The 17,671-nt window shown below is 44.2% G+C and overlaps 1 protein-coding gene across 2 annotated transcripts in view; it reads left to right on the top strand.

The window, feature by feature from the left end:
• The first annotated feature begins 1,521 nt into the window (after positions 1-1,521).
• The window catches only part of LOC121536442 (myc box-dependent-interacting protein 1), a 49,741-nt gene continuing 33,591 nt past the window's right edge, over positions 1,522-17,671 (top strand). For both annotated transcript variants that reach the window (XM_041843705.2, XM_041843704.2), the window contains exons 1-11: positions 1,522-1,805; positions 3,319-3,399; positions 3,802-3,856; positions 4,129-4,223; positions 6,399-6,494; positions 7,039-7,152; positions 7,535-7,627; positions 8,762-8,847; positions 10,268-10,343; positions 11,133-11,188; positions 14,831-14,912. In XM_041843705.2, coding sequence (XP_041699639.1) covers positions 1,719-1,805; positions 3,319-3,399; positions 3,802-3,856; positions 4,129-4,223; positions 6,399-6,494; positions 7,039-7,152; positions 7,535-7,627; positions 8,762-8,847; positions 10,268-10,343; positions 11,133-11,188; positions 14,831-14,912 — 921 coding nt within the window. In that variant the 5' untranslated portion in view covers positions 1,522-1,718. The remainder of the gene's footprint in view (positions 1,806-3,318; positions 3,400-3,801; positions 3,857-4,128; positions 4,224-6,398; positions 6,495-7,038; positions 7,153-7,534; positions 7,628-8,761; positions 8,848-10,267; positions 10,344-11,132; positions 11,189-14,830; positions 14,913-17,671) is intronic.

Here is a 17,671-nt window from a genome sequence, read left to right as displayed (position 1 = left end):
ACAAGTCTTTAGTCCAAACAGGACTTTTTACAGTACAAGTCTTTAGTCCAAACAGGACTTTTTACAGTACAAGTCTTTAGTCCAAACAGGACTTTTTACAGTACAAGTCTTTAGTCCAAACAGGACTTTTTACAGTACAAGTCTTTAGTCCAAACAGGACTTTTTTACAGTACAAGTCTTTAGTCCAAACAGGACTTTTTTACAGTACAAGTCTTTAGTCCAAACAGGACTTTTTACAGTACAAGTCTTTAGTCCAAACAGGACTTTTTACAGTACAAGTCTTTAGTACAAACAGGACTTTTTACAGTACAAGTCTTTAGTCCAAACAGGACTTTTTACAGTACAAGTCTTTAGTCCAAACAGGACTTTTACAGTACAAGTCTTTAGTCCAAACAGGACTTTTTACAGTACAAGTCTTTAGTACAAACAGGACTTTTTACAGTACAAGTCTTTAGTCCAAACAGGACTTTTTACAGTACAAGTCTTTAGTCCAAACAGGACTTTTTACAGTACAAGTCTTTAGTCCAAACAGGACTTTTTACAGTACAAGTCTTTAGTCCAAACAGGACTTTTTACAGTACAAGTCTTTAGTCCAAACAGGACTTTTTACAGTACAAGTCTTTAGTCCAAACAGGACTTTTTACAGTACAAGTCTTTAGTCCAAACAGGACTTTTTACAGTACAAGTCTTTAGTCCAAACATGACTTTTTACAGTACAAGTCTTTAGTCCAAACATGACTTTTTACAGTACAAGTCTTTAGTCCAAACAGGACTTTTTACAGTACAAGTCTTTAGTCCAAACAGGACTTTTTACAGTACAAGTCTTTAGTCCAAACAGGACTTTTTACAGTACAAGTCTTTAGTCCAAACAGGACTTTTTACAGTACAAGTCTTTAGTCCAAACAGGACTTTTTACAGTACAAGTCTTTAGTCCAAACAGGACTTTTTACAGCACAAGTCTTTAGTCCAAACAGGACTTTTTTACAGTACAAGTCTTTAGTCCAAACAGGACTTTTTACAGTACAAGTCTTTAGTCCAAACAGGACTTTTTACAGTACAAGTCTTTAGTCCAAACAGGACTTTTTACAGTACAAGTCTTTAGTCCAAACAGGACTTTTTACAGTACAAGTCTTTAGTCCAAACAGGACTTTTTTCAGTACAAGTCTTTAGTCCAAACAGGACTTTTTACAGTACAAGTCTTTAGTCCAAACAGGACTTTTTACAGTACAAGTCTTTAGTCCAAACAGGACTTTTTACAGTACAAGTCTTTAGTCCAAACAGGACTTTTTACAGTACAAGTCTTTAGTCCAAACAGGACTTTTTACAGTACAAGTCTTTAGTCCAGACAGGACTTTCCGTTTTATTTGGTGAGCTGACCAAAGCAATGTCGCCTCCAAGTGCATAAAGGGGAAATGACAGTAGGCCTAAGGAAATAGTAGGATGTGCAGTGGGCTAGTCAGCTGTCGCTTTAAGAGGCAACCCCTCTGCATTGGTTATTATCATCCACTGACTGACATAACGGAAGGCTACCGTACCCTACGCATCGCTGGAAGCTGGAAAACCTTCGCTTGGTCTATTCGGAACACACAGTCACCCGTTACGAAACGTTGTAACGGTACATAAGCCTAATATAACGAGCGGTGACGTTGATGTCTCTTCTTTTTCCGTAGGAGTTCTTATTTGTATTATATTGAATCGAGAGCTTATCGGAAGACAAAATGGCTGAGCTGGGGATGGGGAAGGGGGTTACTGCGGGGAAACTCGCTAGTAACGTGCAGAAGAAATTAACACGGGCCCAAGAGAAGGTAAGAAACAGACTAAGGTTTAATTTGTTGTTATTTACCGCTTGTTTCGGTTATTTTCCATTATGATATCTGGTTCCGTCCAATGACACAACACCTTTATAAAAACATAGTACCATCGACAGGATAGCGGTACATTTGTTGTTGTAAGATATTTTTTTTTTTAATCTTCAAAATATATAAACCATACATAGACAAAAGAGAAAATACAGACACATAAACATCGATGACATCACACCTGCTCAGACCCACATGTTCCCACAGCTTCCATTTCTAGTGCTTGTAAGACTCAATGCCAAATGAGCTCAAATTGCTATTCTGTTTCTCCCTGTAGCCCATATATTTTCTATATTTAATAATAATAATAATATGCCATTTAGCAGACGCTTTTATCCAAAGCGACTTACAGTCATGCGTGCATACATTTTTGTGTATGGGTGGTCCCGGGAATCGAACCCACTACCCTGGCGTTACAAGCGCCATGCTCTACCAGCTGAGCTACAGAGGACCACAATAAATAAATAATAATGCATTTGATTCATCCACTGTCTTAACGATGGAGGGTCATTTTGATTAATCCACTGTCTTTTAATGATGGAGGGTCATTTTGATTCATCCACTGTCTTAACGATGGAGGGTCATTTGATTCATCCACTGTCTTAACGATGGAGGGTCATTTTGATTCATCCACTGTCTTAATGATGCAGGGTAATTTGATTTCCAGTTTTTAAGCAAACGTTTTTTCAAAAATGATTGCAGAGAAAAGTACAGTCCAACCCATTGGTTATGTCACTGCACCGTCATACTGAACAGGATGCTATTTAATCCATCAGTTATTTCCTTACACACATCCAATAGGCTAGATGCTGGTGGGTATTCCAAATTGGCCAATATAAATAATTGTATTATTAGTGTAGCTAAAGCAATTGGATGTTCTGCTAATTAAATTAATTATCTATCTGGCCTGCTATAATGCAGTGGCTATTCAATAACAATGTCCACTACATTCCGTGTCGCATCCATAACATTTACATTTTAGTCATTTAGCAGACGCTCTTATCCAGAGCGACTTACATGAGCAATTAGGGTTAAGTGCCTTGCTCAAGGGAACATCGACAGGGGAAGAAGTTTCAGATCTGTGAGAGCCAGAAATCTTGCTTGTTTGTAGGTGACCAAATACTTATTTTCCACCATAATTTGCAAATAAATTCATTAAAAATCCTACAATGTGATTCTCTGGATTTTTTTTCCTCATTTTGTCTGTCATAGTTGACGTGTACCTATGATGAAAATTACAGGCCTCTCTCATCTTTTTAAGTGGGAGAACTTGCACAATTGGTGGCTGACTAAATACTTTTTTCCCCCACTGTATTATTTCATAGTTTTGATGTCTTCACTATTATTCTACAATGTAGAAAATAGTAAAAATAAAGAAAAACCCTTGAATGAGTAGGTGTGTCCAAACTTTTGACTGGTACTGTATCTGCTGTATCCATGGTTGAATGTCTTTTTCCAGGTTATGCAGAAGCTGGGGAAAGCAGATGAGACCAGAGATGTTGCATTTGAGGAGGGAGTTATCAACTTCAACAAACAATATGTAAGAATCTTGTACGAACCCAACCATTTAACATTTTAGTCATTTAGCAGACGCTATTTTCCAGAGGGACTTACTAGAGCAATTAGGGTTAAGTGCCTTGCTCAAGCACACATCGACAGATTTTTCACCTAGTCGGCTCGAGGTTTCAAACCAGCGACCTTTCAGTTACTGACCAAATGCTCTTAACTGCTAAAAAAAAACCTGAGGGTCTACCTGGCTGCAATACAAAGTAGAATTATTTCTGTTATTTCTACATACCCCTTAAGAAAACAGCCCTGGACTGAAACAACCAGTAGCTGCCTCCATTCCTTGCCATCTATAGTTCAATCCACAGTCTTCCCTTGTCTCACCCACCAAAGATGTAATCTGTGTAAAATCACGTGTTTTATCTTCTGTTTTCAGACAGAGGGATCCAAACTGCAAAAAGACCTGAGGGTCTACCTGGCTGCAGTACAAAGTAAGACTTTCTCTGTGATGTCTACATAACCCTTTAAGACTCCAGTCCTAGACTGAAACAGGGAGACCCTACTTGGACTTGTCCAATAACTAACGCTACTTTCATTTGCCATTTCAAAACCCATTAAAGTGTTTACCTTGTAGTCCTTAATTGACACGACCCGGATATTTGTAGTCAGTACAGAACCATGGTGCATTCCTCACTACAGTCAGGGCACAGCACTATCTCCTTCGCTGATAAATCTGTCTGTCTGTCTCTCTGTCTGTCTACAGCGATGCACGAGTCCTCCAAGAACCTTCAGGAGTGTCTGTCTGACATGTATGAGCCGGAGTGGTACGGCAAAGATGAAGTGGACTCTATCGTTGAGGTCAGAGGTCATCTTTATTTATGCTACAAAAGTCAGATTAACTTCCTTCACTGACCCATCCCTCTATCCCTCCTGTCTCTTCCTCTGTCACAGTCTCTCCTCTGTCAGTCCCTCCTGTCTCTTCCTCTGTCGCAGTCTCTCCTCTGTCAGTCCCTCCTGTCTCTTCCTCTGTCACAGTCTCTCCTCTGTCAGTCCCTCCTGTCTCTTCTTCTGTCACAGTCTCTCCTCTGTCAGTCCCTCCTGTCTCTTCCTCTGTCGCAGTCTCTCCTCTGTCAGTCCCTCCTGTCTCTTCCTCTGTCGCAGTCTCTCCTCTGTCAGTCCCTCCTGTCTCTTCCTCTGTCGCAGTCTCTCCTCTGTCAGTCCCTCCTGTCTCTTCCTCTGTCACAGTATCTCCTCTGTCAGTCCCTCCTGTCTCTTCCTCTGTCACAGTCTCTCCTCTGTCAGTCCCTCCTGTCTCTTCCTCTGTCACAGTCTCTCCTCTGTCAGTCCCTCCTGTCTCTTCCTCTGTCACAGTCTCTCCTCTGTCAGTCCCTCCTGTCTCTTCCTCTGTCACAGTCTCTCCTCTGTCAGTCCCTCCTGTCTCTTCCTCTGTCGCAGTCTCTCCTCTGTCAGTCCCTCCTGTCTCTTCCTCTGTCACAGTCTCTCCTCTGTCAGTCCCTCCTGTCTCTTCCTCTGTCACAGTCTCTCCTCTGTCAGTCCCTCCTGTCTCTTCCTCTGTCGCAGTCTCTCCTCTGTCAGTCCCTCCTGTCTCTTCCTCTGTCACAGTCTCTCCTCTGTCAGTCCCTCCTGTCTCTTCCTCTGTCGCAGTCTCTCAGCCCTCAATCATTCCTTCTCTCTCCCTGTCTCTCTCACTCTCGCTCTCACTCTCTCTCTCCCTGTCTCTCTCCCTGTCTCTCTTGCTCTCTCTCTCCCTGTCTCTCTCACTCTCTCTCCCTGTCCCACTCACTGTCTCTCTCACTCTCACTCACTCACGGTCATTCTCACCATCACTCTCCCTTGTGACAGAAGTAGGAGCTGTACTCGTGTGTTGAGTTAGCACAGTTTGATATTAGAGCATAGCTTTCATAGTATGATTCTGGCTCTGATCTAGCGCTCCGACACATTCCTTTTTAACTGCATTAAAGCTACATTCTGGTATTCGAAAAACAACAACATAACGGCAGTCCTGCTAATTGAAATGACCATTTAACAGCTTCCCAAATCCCAGACTGTAGCTCTAAATCCTCGACTCCCTCTAGCCTGATCAACCATCCTGACCGCAGTGCTCTCGTTGTAGTGAGATCAGGATGGTTGAACGAGGCTACCCTCTCCTCTCTCATATCATCAGTTCCCTGTCCATTGTGTTCTTCTCAGTACCTAGCTATACTTCTGCTATGCTCATCATCTGTGCTCATTCATTAATTCATGCCTCATTTGTCCTTCATTAGTCCCCTTCATTTTCTCCACATTATTCTCTCTCTAGTGTAACTAGAGGCTTAGAGAAGTTGGGAAAACAACATTGAGGTAATTTATTTGTTTTAAATACTCAGTGGAGTCATAGACTTAGGAATTACGTAGTTAGGAATGTATGTAGCGTCAGAATTATTTAAGGAGCTGAATGGTGTGTACACATTTGAGGTAGGCTGGTCATCCAGCTGTAGCAGAGAGTGGGGTATGTTGAGCCATTTTTTGCATTCCGCGTCACTACGTCAAGGTAAATATATCATATTATTTCTCACAAAAATGTCTACGTATACAGTATTTCAGTTGTATCCCGTGAAATAAACAGAATTCATGTAAACAGAACAGTTTTGAAAACATAGATGATAATGACTTCTTCCTAAATATGGTTTCCTAGAAACAAGGGGGTGGCTCAGCTAACCCTTTGGCTCAGCTAACCCTTTGGCTCAGCTAACCCTTTGGCTCAGCTAACCCTTTGGCTCAGCTAACCCATTGGCTCAGCTAACCCTTTGGCTCAGCTGACCGTTTGGCTCAGCTGACCGTTTGGCTCAGCTGACCCTTTGGCACAGTGTCTGCCCTATATACAGGTAAATACATTGTGTGTGTGTGTGTGTGTGTGTGTGTGTGTGTGTGTGTGTGTGTGTGTGTGTGTGTGTGTGTGTGTGTGTGTGTGTGTGTGTGTGTGTGTTCTAGTGCAATTTAATGGCGACGTCCTTGTTTCTGTTCCGGTTGCAGGACAGTGACGTTCTGTGGACAGACTTCCATCAGAAGCTTGTGGATAATGCTTTGATATCCATGGACACATATATGGGGCAGTTCCCTGATATTAAGGTAGGATCATATATGGGGCAGTTCCCTGATATTAAGGTAGGATCATATATGGGGCAGTTCCCTGATATTAAGGTAGGATCATATCTGGGGCAGTTCCCTGATATTAAGGTAGAATCATATCTGGGGCAGTTCCCTGATATTAAGGTAGGATCATATCTGGAACAGTTCCCTGATATTAAGGTAGGATCATATCTGGGGCAGTTCCCTGATATTAAGGTAGGATCCTATCTGGGGCAGTTCCCTGATATTAAGGTAGGATCCTATCTGGGGCAGTTCCCTGATATTAAGGTAGGATCATATCTGGAACAGTTCCCTGATATTAAGGTAGGATCCTATATGGGGCAGTTCCCTGATATTAAGGTAGGATCCTATCTGGGGCAGTTCCCTGACATTAAGGTAGGATCGTCATCATCGTACTCCCTTCCTGATGATTAGCTTTGATTCATACATACTGCCTACCGACCTGCTCTCATCACGTGTGTTAGTCTTTCTCACTCCCCCCCCCCGTTTCTCTGGACAGTAAAGTCATGTTGTTCTTCTTCAGTCTCGTATCGCTAAGCGTGACAGGAAGCTTGTGGATTACGACAGCGCCAGACACAACCACCCTTCTACCAATAAGGGGAAGAAAGGAAAGGATGGGGGCATCAAGATCACCAAGGTAACAGAACCTCTCCCAACACTGGATATGTGGCACTTTTTAATTCAGTGTTAATTCTGTAATTAACATCAATCTGTTGTCTTTTCCCAGTAATTTACTCTGAACTAAATATATCTGTTGAAAATGACTCTCTCTCTCTCTCTCTCCCTCTCTCCCTCTCTCTCTCTCTTGTTCTCTCTATCTTTCTCTCGCTCTCTCTCTCTCTCTTTGTCTCTCTCTCTCTCTCTCTCTCTCTCTCTCTCTCTCTCTCTCTCTCTCTCGTCTCTCTCTCTCTCTTTGTCTCTCTCTCTCTCTCTCTCTCTCTCTCTTCCCTCCCTCTCTATATATTATCCTCTCTCTTCCCTCCCTCTCTATATATTATCCTCTCTCTTCCTACCTCCAGCCAGCGTCTCTGTTGGAGAGGGCCACTCCAGTTTGGGCTCAGGGCATCCTGTCAGCCCACAACATTGCTCAGAGTAACCTCTCCAGGAACCAGGTGGGTCCATCACCCTTGTCAACCACCCTGTCGACTACTGCTTTCATGGGGATTTAAGAATCTAGTCTAGTATATAATCTGCCTGCAATAGCTTTAAAACTTTAGAAAGAGTCTCCATTTGGCCAGTCGATGGCTAGTAGTTGGCTAGTAGTTGGCTAGTCGTTGGCCAAGTAGTTGGCTAGTAGTTGGCTAGTAGTTGGCTAGTAGTTGGATAGTCGTTGGCTAGTCGTTGGCTAGTCGTTGGCCAAGTAGTTGGCTAGTAGTTGGCCAAGTAGTTGGCTAGTAGTTGGCTAGTCGTTGTCCTAGTAGTTGGCCAGTAGTTGGCTAGTAGTTGGCTAGTAGTTGGCTAGTAGTTGGCTAGTCGTTGGCAAAAAAGTAGTTGGCTAGTAGTTGGCTAGTAGTTGGCTAGTAGTTGGCCAGTAGTTGGCTAATAGTTGGCTAGTCGTTTGGCCAAGTAGTTGGCCAGTAGTTGGCCAAGTAGTTGGCTAGTAGTTGGCCAAGTAGTTGGCTAGTAGTTGGCTAGTAGTTGGCCAGTAGTTGGCCAAGTAGTTGGCTAGTAGTTGGCCAGTAGTTGGCCAAGTAGTTGGCCAGTAGTTGGCTAGTAGTTGGCTAGTAGTTGGCTAGTCGTTGGCTAGTCGTTGGCCAAGTAGTTGGCTAGTAGTTGGCTAGTCGTTGGCCTAGTAGTTGGCCAGTAGTTGGCCAAGTAGTTGGCTAGTCGTTGGCTAGTAGTTGGCCAGTAGTTGGCCAAGTAGTTGGCTAGTCGTGGAAAAACCCAGCAGCGTTGCAGTTCTTGGCACAAACCGGTGCGCCTTGCTCCTACCAGTTCAAAGACACTTAAATATTTTGTCTTGCCCATTCACCCTCTGAATGGAACACATACACAATAAATACAAATCCTTCTTTAACCTGTCTCCTCCCCTTAATCATTCACCTGGTCAGTCTGTCGTGTGTAGTGTTCATAATGTTTTGTCCACTCAGTGTGTAGCGTATTGGAACGGGAAGAGCAGGTGTTCATAATGTTTTGTCCACTCAGTGTGTAGCGTATTGGAACGGGAAGCGATAAAAAGAATCATCAGAGCCTTGTGACAGATATTGTGTGTGTGTTCTGTATGTCTGTGTGTCTGTGTGTGTCAGGCGGAGGATGAGTTGGAGAGAGCTCAGAAGGTGTTTGAGGAGATTAATGAAGATCTGCAGGAGGAACTGCCCTCACTATGGAACAGGTAGGTCTCACTATGAAACAGGTACATCTCATTATGGAACAGGTACGTATCACTATGGAACAGGTACATATCACTATGGAACAGGTACATATCACTATGGAACAGGTACATATCACTATGGAACAGGTACATATCACTATGGAACAGGTACGTATCACTATGGAACAGGTACATATCACTATGGAACAGGTACATATCACTATGGAACAGGTACGTATCACTATGGAACAGGTACGTATCACTATGGAACAGGTACATATCACTATGGAACAGGTACATATCACTATGGAACAGGTACGTATCACTATGGAACAGGCACGTATCACTATGGAACAGGTACGTATCACTATGGAACAGGCACATATCACTATGGAACAGGTACATATCACTATGGAACAGGTACATATCACTATGGAACAGGTACGTATCACTATGGAACAGGTACATATCACTATGGAACAGGTACGTATCACTATGGAACAGGCACATATCACTATGGAACAGGTACGTCTCACTATGGAACAGGTACATATCACTATGGAACAGGTACGTCTCACTATGGAACAGGTATGTCTCCCTATGGAACAGGTAAATCTCACTATGAAACAGGTAGGTCTCACTATGGAACAGGTACATATCACTATGGAACAGGTACGTATCACTATGGAACAGGTACGTATCACTATGGAACAGGTACGTATCTCTATGGAACAGGTACATATCACTATGGAACAGGTACATATCACTATGGAACAGGTACATATCACTATGGAACAGGTACATATCACTATGGAACAGGTACATATCACTATGGAACAGGTACATATCACTATGGAACAGGTACATATCATTATGGAACTGATACATATCACTATGGAACAGGTACATATCACTATGGAACAGGTACATATCACTATGGAACAGGTACATATCACTATGGAACAGGTACATATCACTATGGAACAGGTACATATCACTATGGAACAGGTACATATCACTATGGAACAGGTATGTCTCCCTATGGAACAGGTAAATCTCACTATGAAACAGGTACATATCACTATGGAACAGGTACATATCACTATGGAACAGGTACATATCACTATGGAACAGGTACGTCTCACTATGGAACAGATACATATCACTATGGCACAGGTACATATCACTATGGAACAGGTACATATCACTATGGAACAGGTACATATCACTATGGAACAGGTACATCTCACTATGGAAAAGGTACGTCTGGAATGGAAGAAAAATTAGAATATATGTATTTGTAGTGTTCGATATTATAGACAGTACTAGCTATGCACTTAAGACATGTCATTTCAATAAGGTTTATAAGAATTATTTGTAAAATCTCTCTCCCCCTTCCATCTCTTTTCTCCATCTCCATCCCCTCTATCTGTCTCCATAGTCGTGTTGGCTTCTACGTAAGCACCTTCCAGAGTATGGCTGGCTTTGAGGAGAAGTTCCACAAGGAGATGGGGAAGGTGAGCCTGTTGTCCATCCCAAGTTACTGATCTTCTGAATGATGACTTGCGTGTTGGTGTAACCAAGAAGTCCATGGATATCCAAGATTTGATACCCTCTCTCTCTCTCTCTCTCTCTCTCTCTCTCTCTCTCTCTCTCCCTCTCCCTCTCCCCCTCTCTCTCTCTCTCTCTCTCTCTCTCTCTCTATCTCTATCCCTCTCTCTCTCTCTCTCTCTATCCCTCTCCCCCTCTCTCTCTCTCTCTCTCTCTCTCTCTCTCTCTCTCTCTCTCTCTCTCTCTCTCTCTCTCTCTCTCTCTCTCTCTCTCTCTCTATCCCTCTCTCTCCCCTCTCTCTCTCTCTCTCTCTCTCTCTCTCTCTCTCTCTCTCTCTCTCTCTCTCTCTCTCTCTCTCTCTCTCTCTCTCTCTCTCTCTCTCTCTCTCTCTCTATCCCTCTCCCTCTCCCTCTCCCTCTCCCTCCCTCTCCCTCTCCCTCCCTCTCCCTCTCCCTCTCCTCTCTCCCTCTCCCTCTCCCTCTCCTCTCTCTCTCTCTCTCTCTCTCTCTCTCTCTCTCTCTCTCTCTCTCTCTCTCTCTCTCTCTCTCTCCCTCTCTCTCTCTCTCTCTCTCTCTCTCTCTCTCTCTCTCCCCTCTCTCTCTCTCTCTCTCTCTCTCTCTCTCTCTCTCTCTCTCTCTCTCTCTCTCTCCCTCTCCCTCTCCTCTCCCTCTCCCTCTCCCTCTCCCTCTCCCTCTCCCTCTCCCTCTCTCTCTCTCTCTCTCTCTCTCCCTCTCTTTTATACACACCGTATGCAGCTGGACCAGAATCTGTACGATGTTCTTGTCAAACTGGAGAGACAGGACATGTCTGGGTGAGTTTCTGTTATTGTATTTACAGTTGAATTCGGAAGTTTACATACACTTAGGTTGGAGTCATTAAAACTTGTTTTTCAACCACTCCACACATTTCTTGTTAACAAACTATGGTTTTGGCAAGTCGGTTAGGACATCTACTTTGTTTACAGACAGATTATTTCACATATAATTCACTGTATCACAATTCCAGTGGGTCAGAAGTTTACATACACTAAGTTGACTGTGCCTTTAAACAGCTTGGAAAATTCCAGAAAATGATGTCATGGCTTTAGAAGCTTCTGATAGGCTAATTGACATAATTTGAGTCAGTTGGAGGTGTACCTGTGGATGTACACTGCTCAAACAAATAAAGGGAACACTTAAACAACACAATGTAACTCCAAGTCATTCACACTTCTGTGAAATCCAACTGTCCACTTAGGAAGCAACACTGATTGACAATAAATTTCACATGCTGTTGTGCAAATGGAATAGACAACAGGTGGAAATTATAGGCAATTAGCAAGACACCCCCAATAAAGGAGTGGTTCTGCAGGTGGTGACCACAGACCACTTCTCAGTTCCTATGCTTCCTGGCTGATGTTTTGGTCACTTTTGAATACTGGCGGTGCTTTCACTCTAGTGGTAGCATGAGATGGAGTCTACAACCCACACAAGTGGCTCAGGTAGTGCAGCTCATCCAGGATGGCACATCAATGCGAGTTGTGGCATGAAGGTTTGCTGTGTCTGTCAGCGTAGTGTCCAGAGCATGGAGGCGCTACCAGGAGACAGGCCAGTACATCAGGAGACGTGGAGGAGGCCGTAGGAGGGCAACAACCCAGCAGCAGGACCGCTACCTCCGCCTTTGTGCAAGGAGGAGCAGGAGGAGCACTGCCAGAGCCCTGCAAAATGACCTCCAGCAGGCCACAAATGTGCATGTGTCTGCTCAAACGGTCAGAAACAGACTCCATGAGGGTGGTATGAGGGCCCGACGTCCACAGGTGGGGGTTGTGCTTACAGCCCAACACCGTGCAGGACGTTTGGCATTTGCCAGAGAACACCAAGATTGGCAAATTCGCCACTGGCGCCCTGTGCTCTTCACAGATGAAAGCAGGTTCACACTGAGCACATGTGACAGACGTGACAGAGTCTGGAGACGCCGTGGAGAACGTTCTGCTGCCTGCAACATCCTCCAGCATGACCGGTTTGGCGGTGGGTCAGTCATGGTGTGGGGTGGCATTTCTTTGGGGGGCCGCACAGCCCTCCATGTGCTCGCCAGAGGTAGCCTGACTGCCATTAGGTACCGAGATGAGATCCTCAGACCCCTTGTGAGACCATATGCTGGTGTGGTTGGCCCTGGGTTCCTCCTAATGCAAGACAATGCTAGACCTCATGTGGCTGGAGTGTATCAGCAGTTCCTGCAAGAGGAAGGCATTGATGCTATGGACTGGCCCGCCCGTTCCCCAGACCTGAATCCAATTGAGCACATCTGGGACATCATGTCTCATTCCATCCACCAACGCCACGTTGCACCACAGACTGTCCAGGAGTTGGCGGATGCTTTAGTCCAGGTCTGGGAGGAGATCCCTCAGGAGACCATCCGCCACCTCATCAGGAGCATGCCCAGGCGTTGTAGGGAGGTCATACAGGCACGTGGAGGCCACACACACTACTGTGCCTCATTTTGACTTGTTTTAAGGACATTACATCAAAGTTGGATCAGCCTGTAGTGTGGTTTTCCACTTTAATTTTGAGTGTGACTCCAAATCCAGACCTCCATGGGTTGATAAATTTGATTTCCATTGATCATTTTTGTGTGATTTTGTTGTCAGCACATTCAACTATGTAAAGAAAAAAGTTTTTAATAAGATTATTTCATTCATTCAGATCTAGGATGTGTTGTTTAAGTGTTCCCTTTATTTTTTTGAGTAGTGTATTTCAAAGCCTACCTTCAAACTCAGTGCCTCCTTGCTTGACATCATGGGAAAGTCAAAATAAATCAGCCAAGACCTCAAATTTTTTTTTGAAGACCTCCACAAGTCTGGTTCATCCTTGGGAGCAATTTCCAAACGCCTGAAGGTACCACGTTCATCTGTACAAACAATAGTACGCAAGTATAAACACCATGGGACCACGCAGCCGTCCTACCGCTCAGGAAGGAGACGCGTTCTGTCTCCTAGAGATGAACGTACTTTGGTGTGAAAAGTGCAAATCAATCCCAGAACAACAGCAAAGGACCTTGTGAAGATGCTGGAGGAAACAGGTACAAAAGTCTCTATATCCACAGTAAAACGAGTCCTATATCGACATAACCTGAAAGGCCGCTCAGCAAGGAAGAAGCCACTGCTCCAAAACCGCCATAAAATAGCCAGACTACGGTTTGCAACTGCAAATGGGGACAAAGATTGTACTTTTTGGAGAAATGTCCTCTGAAACAAAAATAGAACTGTTTGGCCATAATGACCATCATGTTTGGAGGAAAAAGGGGGTTGCTTGCCAGCCGAAGAACACCATCCCAACCATGAAGCACCTGTTGTACCTGTTTCCTCCAGCATCTTCACAAGGTCCTTTGCTGTTGTTCTGGGATTGATTTGCACTTTTCGCACCAAAGTACATTCATCTCTAGCAGACAGAACGCGTCTCCTTCCTGAGCAGTATGACGGCTTGTGGAGGTCTACTATTTTTTTCTGAGGTCTTGGCTGATTTCTTTTGATTTTCCCATGATGTCAAGCAAAGAGGCACTGAGTTTGAAGGTAGGCCTTGAAATACATCCACACGTACACCTCCAATTGACTAAAATGATGTCAATTAGCCTATCAGAAGCTTCTAAAGCCATGACATCATTTTCTGGAATTTTCCAAGCTGTTTAAAGGCACAGTCAACTTAGTGTATGTAAACTTCTGACCCACTGGAATTGAGATACAGTGAATTATAAGTGAAATAATCTGCCTGTGAACAATTGTTGGATAAATTACTTGTGTCATGCACAAAGTAGATGTCCTAACCGACTTGCCAAAACTATAGTTTGTTAACAAGACATTTGTGGAGTGGTTGAAAAACACGTTTTAATGACTCCAACCTAAGTGTATGTAAACTTCCGACCTCAACTGTAACTAGCACACCTGATTCAACCAACGAAGGGCTTTGTGATTAGTTGACCAGTTGATTATAATAGAATACATCAAATAAGTGGAACTGGGGTAATCTCGTCCCCAGGCTCAACTGCTACAACAGAAAGAGAGACAATATTAGCTGAGGTAGACGAGGAGAGTTGTGGGATACACCGCTTTAGAATATCTGCATTGAGCTGTAAAGACTGTAAGGGTGCCATCACTGCTCGCTATAACATAACCGGCACATTCCATTCTGTACTGGATCCAGCTTGCACGGGAAGAGAAGGAGGTGCTGGTCCTTCTGAGTTCACTATACCTGCATGACATTACAGCTCCGGCTTGCTGCTGACATTTTCTCTTTAGACTGGACTGGACTTGGTCACACTCACTTGCATTCCCCTAAGAAGCAAGTCATTCAGTACTGTTTCTCTCTCTCTCTCTCTCTCTCTCTCTCTCTCTCTCTCTCTCTCTCTCTCTCTCTCTCTCTCTCTCATTTCTCCTTTCTTCCCTCTCTCTCTATCTCTCCGTTCTTCTCTCTCTCTCTAGTGAGCTCCCCAGAGGAGCAAGTCCAGCCAATCACACTCTGAGTCCAGGAGGACCGCCACCCATCCCTAAATCTCCCTCCAAGGTACTTTAGCATGCACACACACACACACATTCACATTATCACACACACACACACACACACACACACACACACACACACACACACACACACACACATACACGGTCCTCTGGAAACTGTTTGCTGCAAGTCTATGGGGAAGTTTTTCAAGGCAGGCACAGACAGACGTTCACGCGGGCCTGAACACAAAAACACACACATGATTAAGAGAGAACAACAGACAACAGATCAGGGGCGGACTGCGAAAATAATTCGGCATTTTTTTCCCACACCAGCCTACATCACTGTGCACGTCACCAACTCACCCCCCCTTCTCTGCTGTCACTCTGTGCTTCTTCTTGTTCTCTGTCTGCCTGCCTGTCTGCTTAATGTAAAATACATGATACAGTAAATGTCCTCATTAACAGAGGAGACTGTCCAGGTAGCGGAGCCAGAAGCATTCCTGTTTTAGTAGGAGGTTATCAATGTCCCCACTCCTACAGTGCATGTGAACTTTCTCTATCGCAATCAACTTGAGTGTTGTAATGTCATGATTTAATTCTGTGAAGTGCTTGGCAACAGGACACTGTTGGACATTTCTACGAATGGATGACTTATATCCGGGGATGCGGACCTTGAGTTGTTGCATAGCTGAGCCCGCAAGGGGCACTTTAGTAAATAAACAACATGTGATGATGCGCAGGTGGTTCTGCTGCGGATATTGAGGGTTTTCTATGTTCTCAGGTGATGGAATATTTCTGTGCTATAGGTTTTAAGACAATTGATGCAGTTGTATCACAGAGTGTGTTACTTTATCAAATCTCTAGTAACCCATTATACTGTACCTCCTTTACACTAGTGCTCTATTCATACAGCATATTCAGGAATAATACTCTCTCCTTTCATATCTTCACATACAGAATCCCTATATAACGTTATAATTCTTAGGTATTCACATCCACACCACCAGCAACGATCACAGAGCAGCCAGCCCGAGGGGTACACATATCATGTTCTCGAGGAAATCTCAGTGGTCCCAGAAATGCCTATAGACAGCCGTCGGTGGGGCTTCTCTGAACAGCCCTTACCCATCTCAGCTGTTACCCTCTCAAACTTTTCAATGGCTTCTCCTGTCAGTGCTCACTACCTGTAGATCGACCGGAGGTGGGGGACAGAACCCCTAGATAACGTTATGGATCGAAAAACTCAGCTCACACAGAACTGGTTGGGGGTATCCATTCAGACACGCATCTCTTTCACACCGAAGCTATTCCGCTGACAGCTCTCATTCTCTCAGTACTTAATAGTAATACTATCTCTTATTATCTAAATTTCAACCCTCTTATTATCCAAATTTCAATCAGCGCAATATCCAAATTTCAAACCTCTTATTATCCCAAATGTAAATCCTTTGTTGAACTCAGCTTACCACTTATTATCAAAATGTCAATCTCTTAAGACACTCACATGCTGGCTCTGTCTAGTCTAATACCAACTATCAGGAGAGACACATGCTGGCTCTGTCTAGTCTATTACCAACTGTCAGGAGAGACACATGCTGGCTCTGTCTAGTCTATTACCAACTGTCAGGGAGAGACACATGCTGGCTCTGTCTAGTCTATTACCAACTGTCAGGAGAGACACATGCTGGCTCTGTCTAGTCTATTACCAACTGTCAGGAGAGACACATGCTGGCTCTGTCTAGTCTATTACCAACTGTCAGGAGAGACACATGCTGGCTCTGTCTAGTCTATTACCAACTGTCAGGAGAGACACATGCTGGCTCTGTCTAGTCTATTACCAACTATCAGGAGATACACATGCTGGCTCTGTCTAGTCTATTACCAACTGTCAGGAGAGACACATGCTGGCTCTGTCTAGTCTATTACCAACTGTCAGGAGAGACAAAAGCTGGCTCTGTCTAGTCTATTACCAACTGTCAGGAGAGACACATGCTGGCTCTTTCTAGTCTATTACCAACTGTCAGGAGAGACACATGCTGGCTCTGTCTAGTCTATTACAACTATCAGGAGAGACACATGCTGGCTCTGTCTAGTCTATTACCAACTATCAGGAGAGACACATGCTGGCTCTGTCTAGTCTATTACCAACTGCCAGGAGAGACACATGCTGGCTCTGTCTAGTCTATTACCAACTGTCAGGAGAGACACATGCTGGCTCTGTCTAGTCTATTACCAACTATCAGGAGAGACACATGCTGGCTCTGTCTAGTCTATTACCAACTGTCAGGAGAGACACATGCTGGCTCTGTCTAGTCTATTACCAACTGTCAGGAGAGAAACATGCTGGCTCTGACTAGTCTATTACCAACTGTCAGGAGAGACACATGCTGGCTCTGTCTAGTCTATTACCAACTGTCAGGAGAGACACATGCTGGCTCTGTCTAGTCTATTACCAACTGTCAGGAGAGACACGTGCTGGCTCTGTCTAGTCTTTACCAACTATCAGGAGAGACACATGCTGGCTCCGTCTAGTCTATTACCAACTGTCAGGAGAGACATATGCTGGCTCTGTCTAGTCTATTACCAACTGTCAGGAGAGACACATTCTAGCTCTGTCTAGTCTATTACCAACCATCAGGAGAGACACATGCTGGCTCTGTCTAGTCTATTACCAACTGTCAGGAGAGACACATGCTGGCTCTGTCTAGTCTATTACCAACTATCAGGAGAGACACATGCTGGCTCTGTCTAGTCTATTACCAACTGTCAGGAGAGACACATGCTGGCTCTGTCTAGTCTATTACCAACTGTCAGGAGAGA

Source organism: Coregonus clupeaformis, chromosome 23 (assembly GCF_020615455.1).
Source record: "Coregonus clupeaformis isolate EN_2021a chromosome 23, ASM2061545v1, whole genome shotgun sequence".
Lineage (NCBI taxonomy): Eukaryota > Metazoa > Chordata > Actinopteri > Salmoniformes > Salmonidae > Coregonus > Coregonus clupeaformis.
Note: the sequence above shows the minus strand (reverse complement) of the source record. Positions and strands in the feature narration are given on the sequence as shown.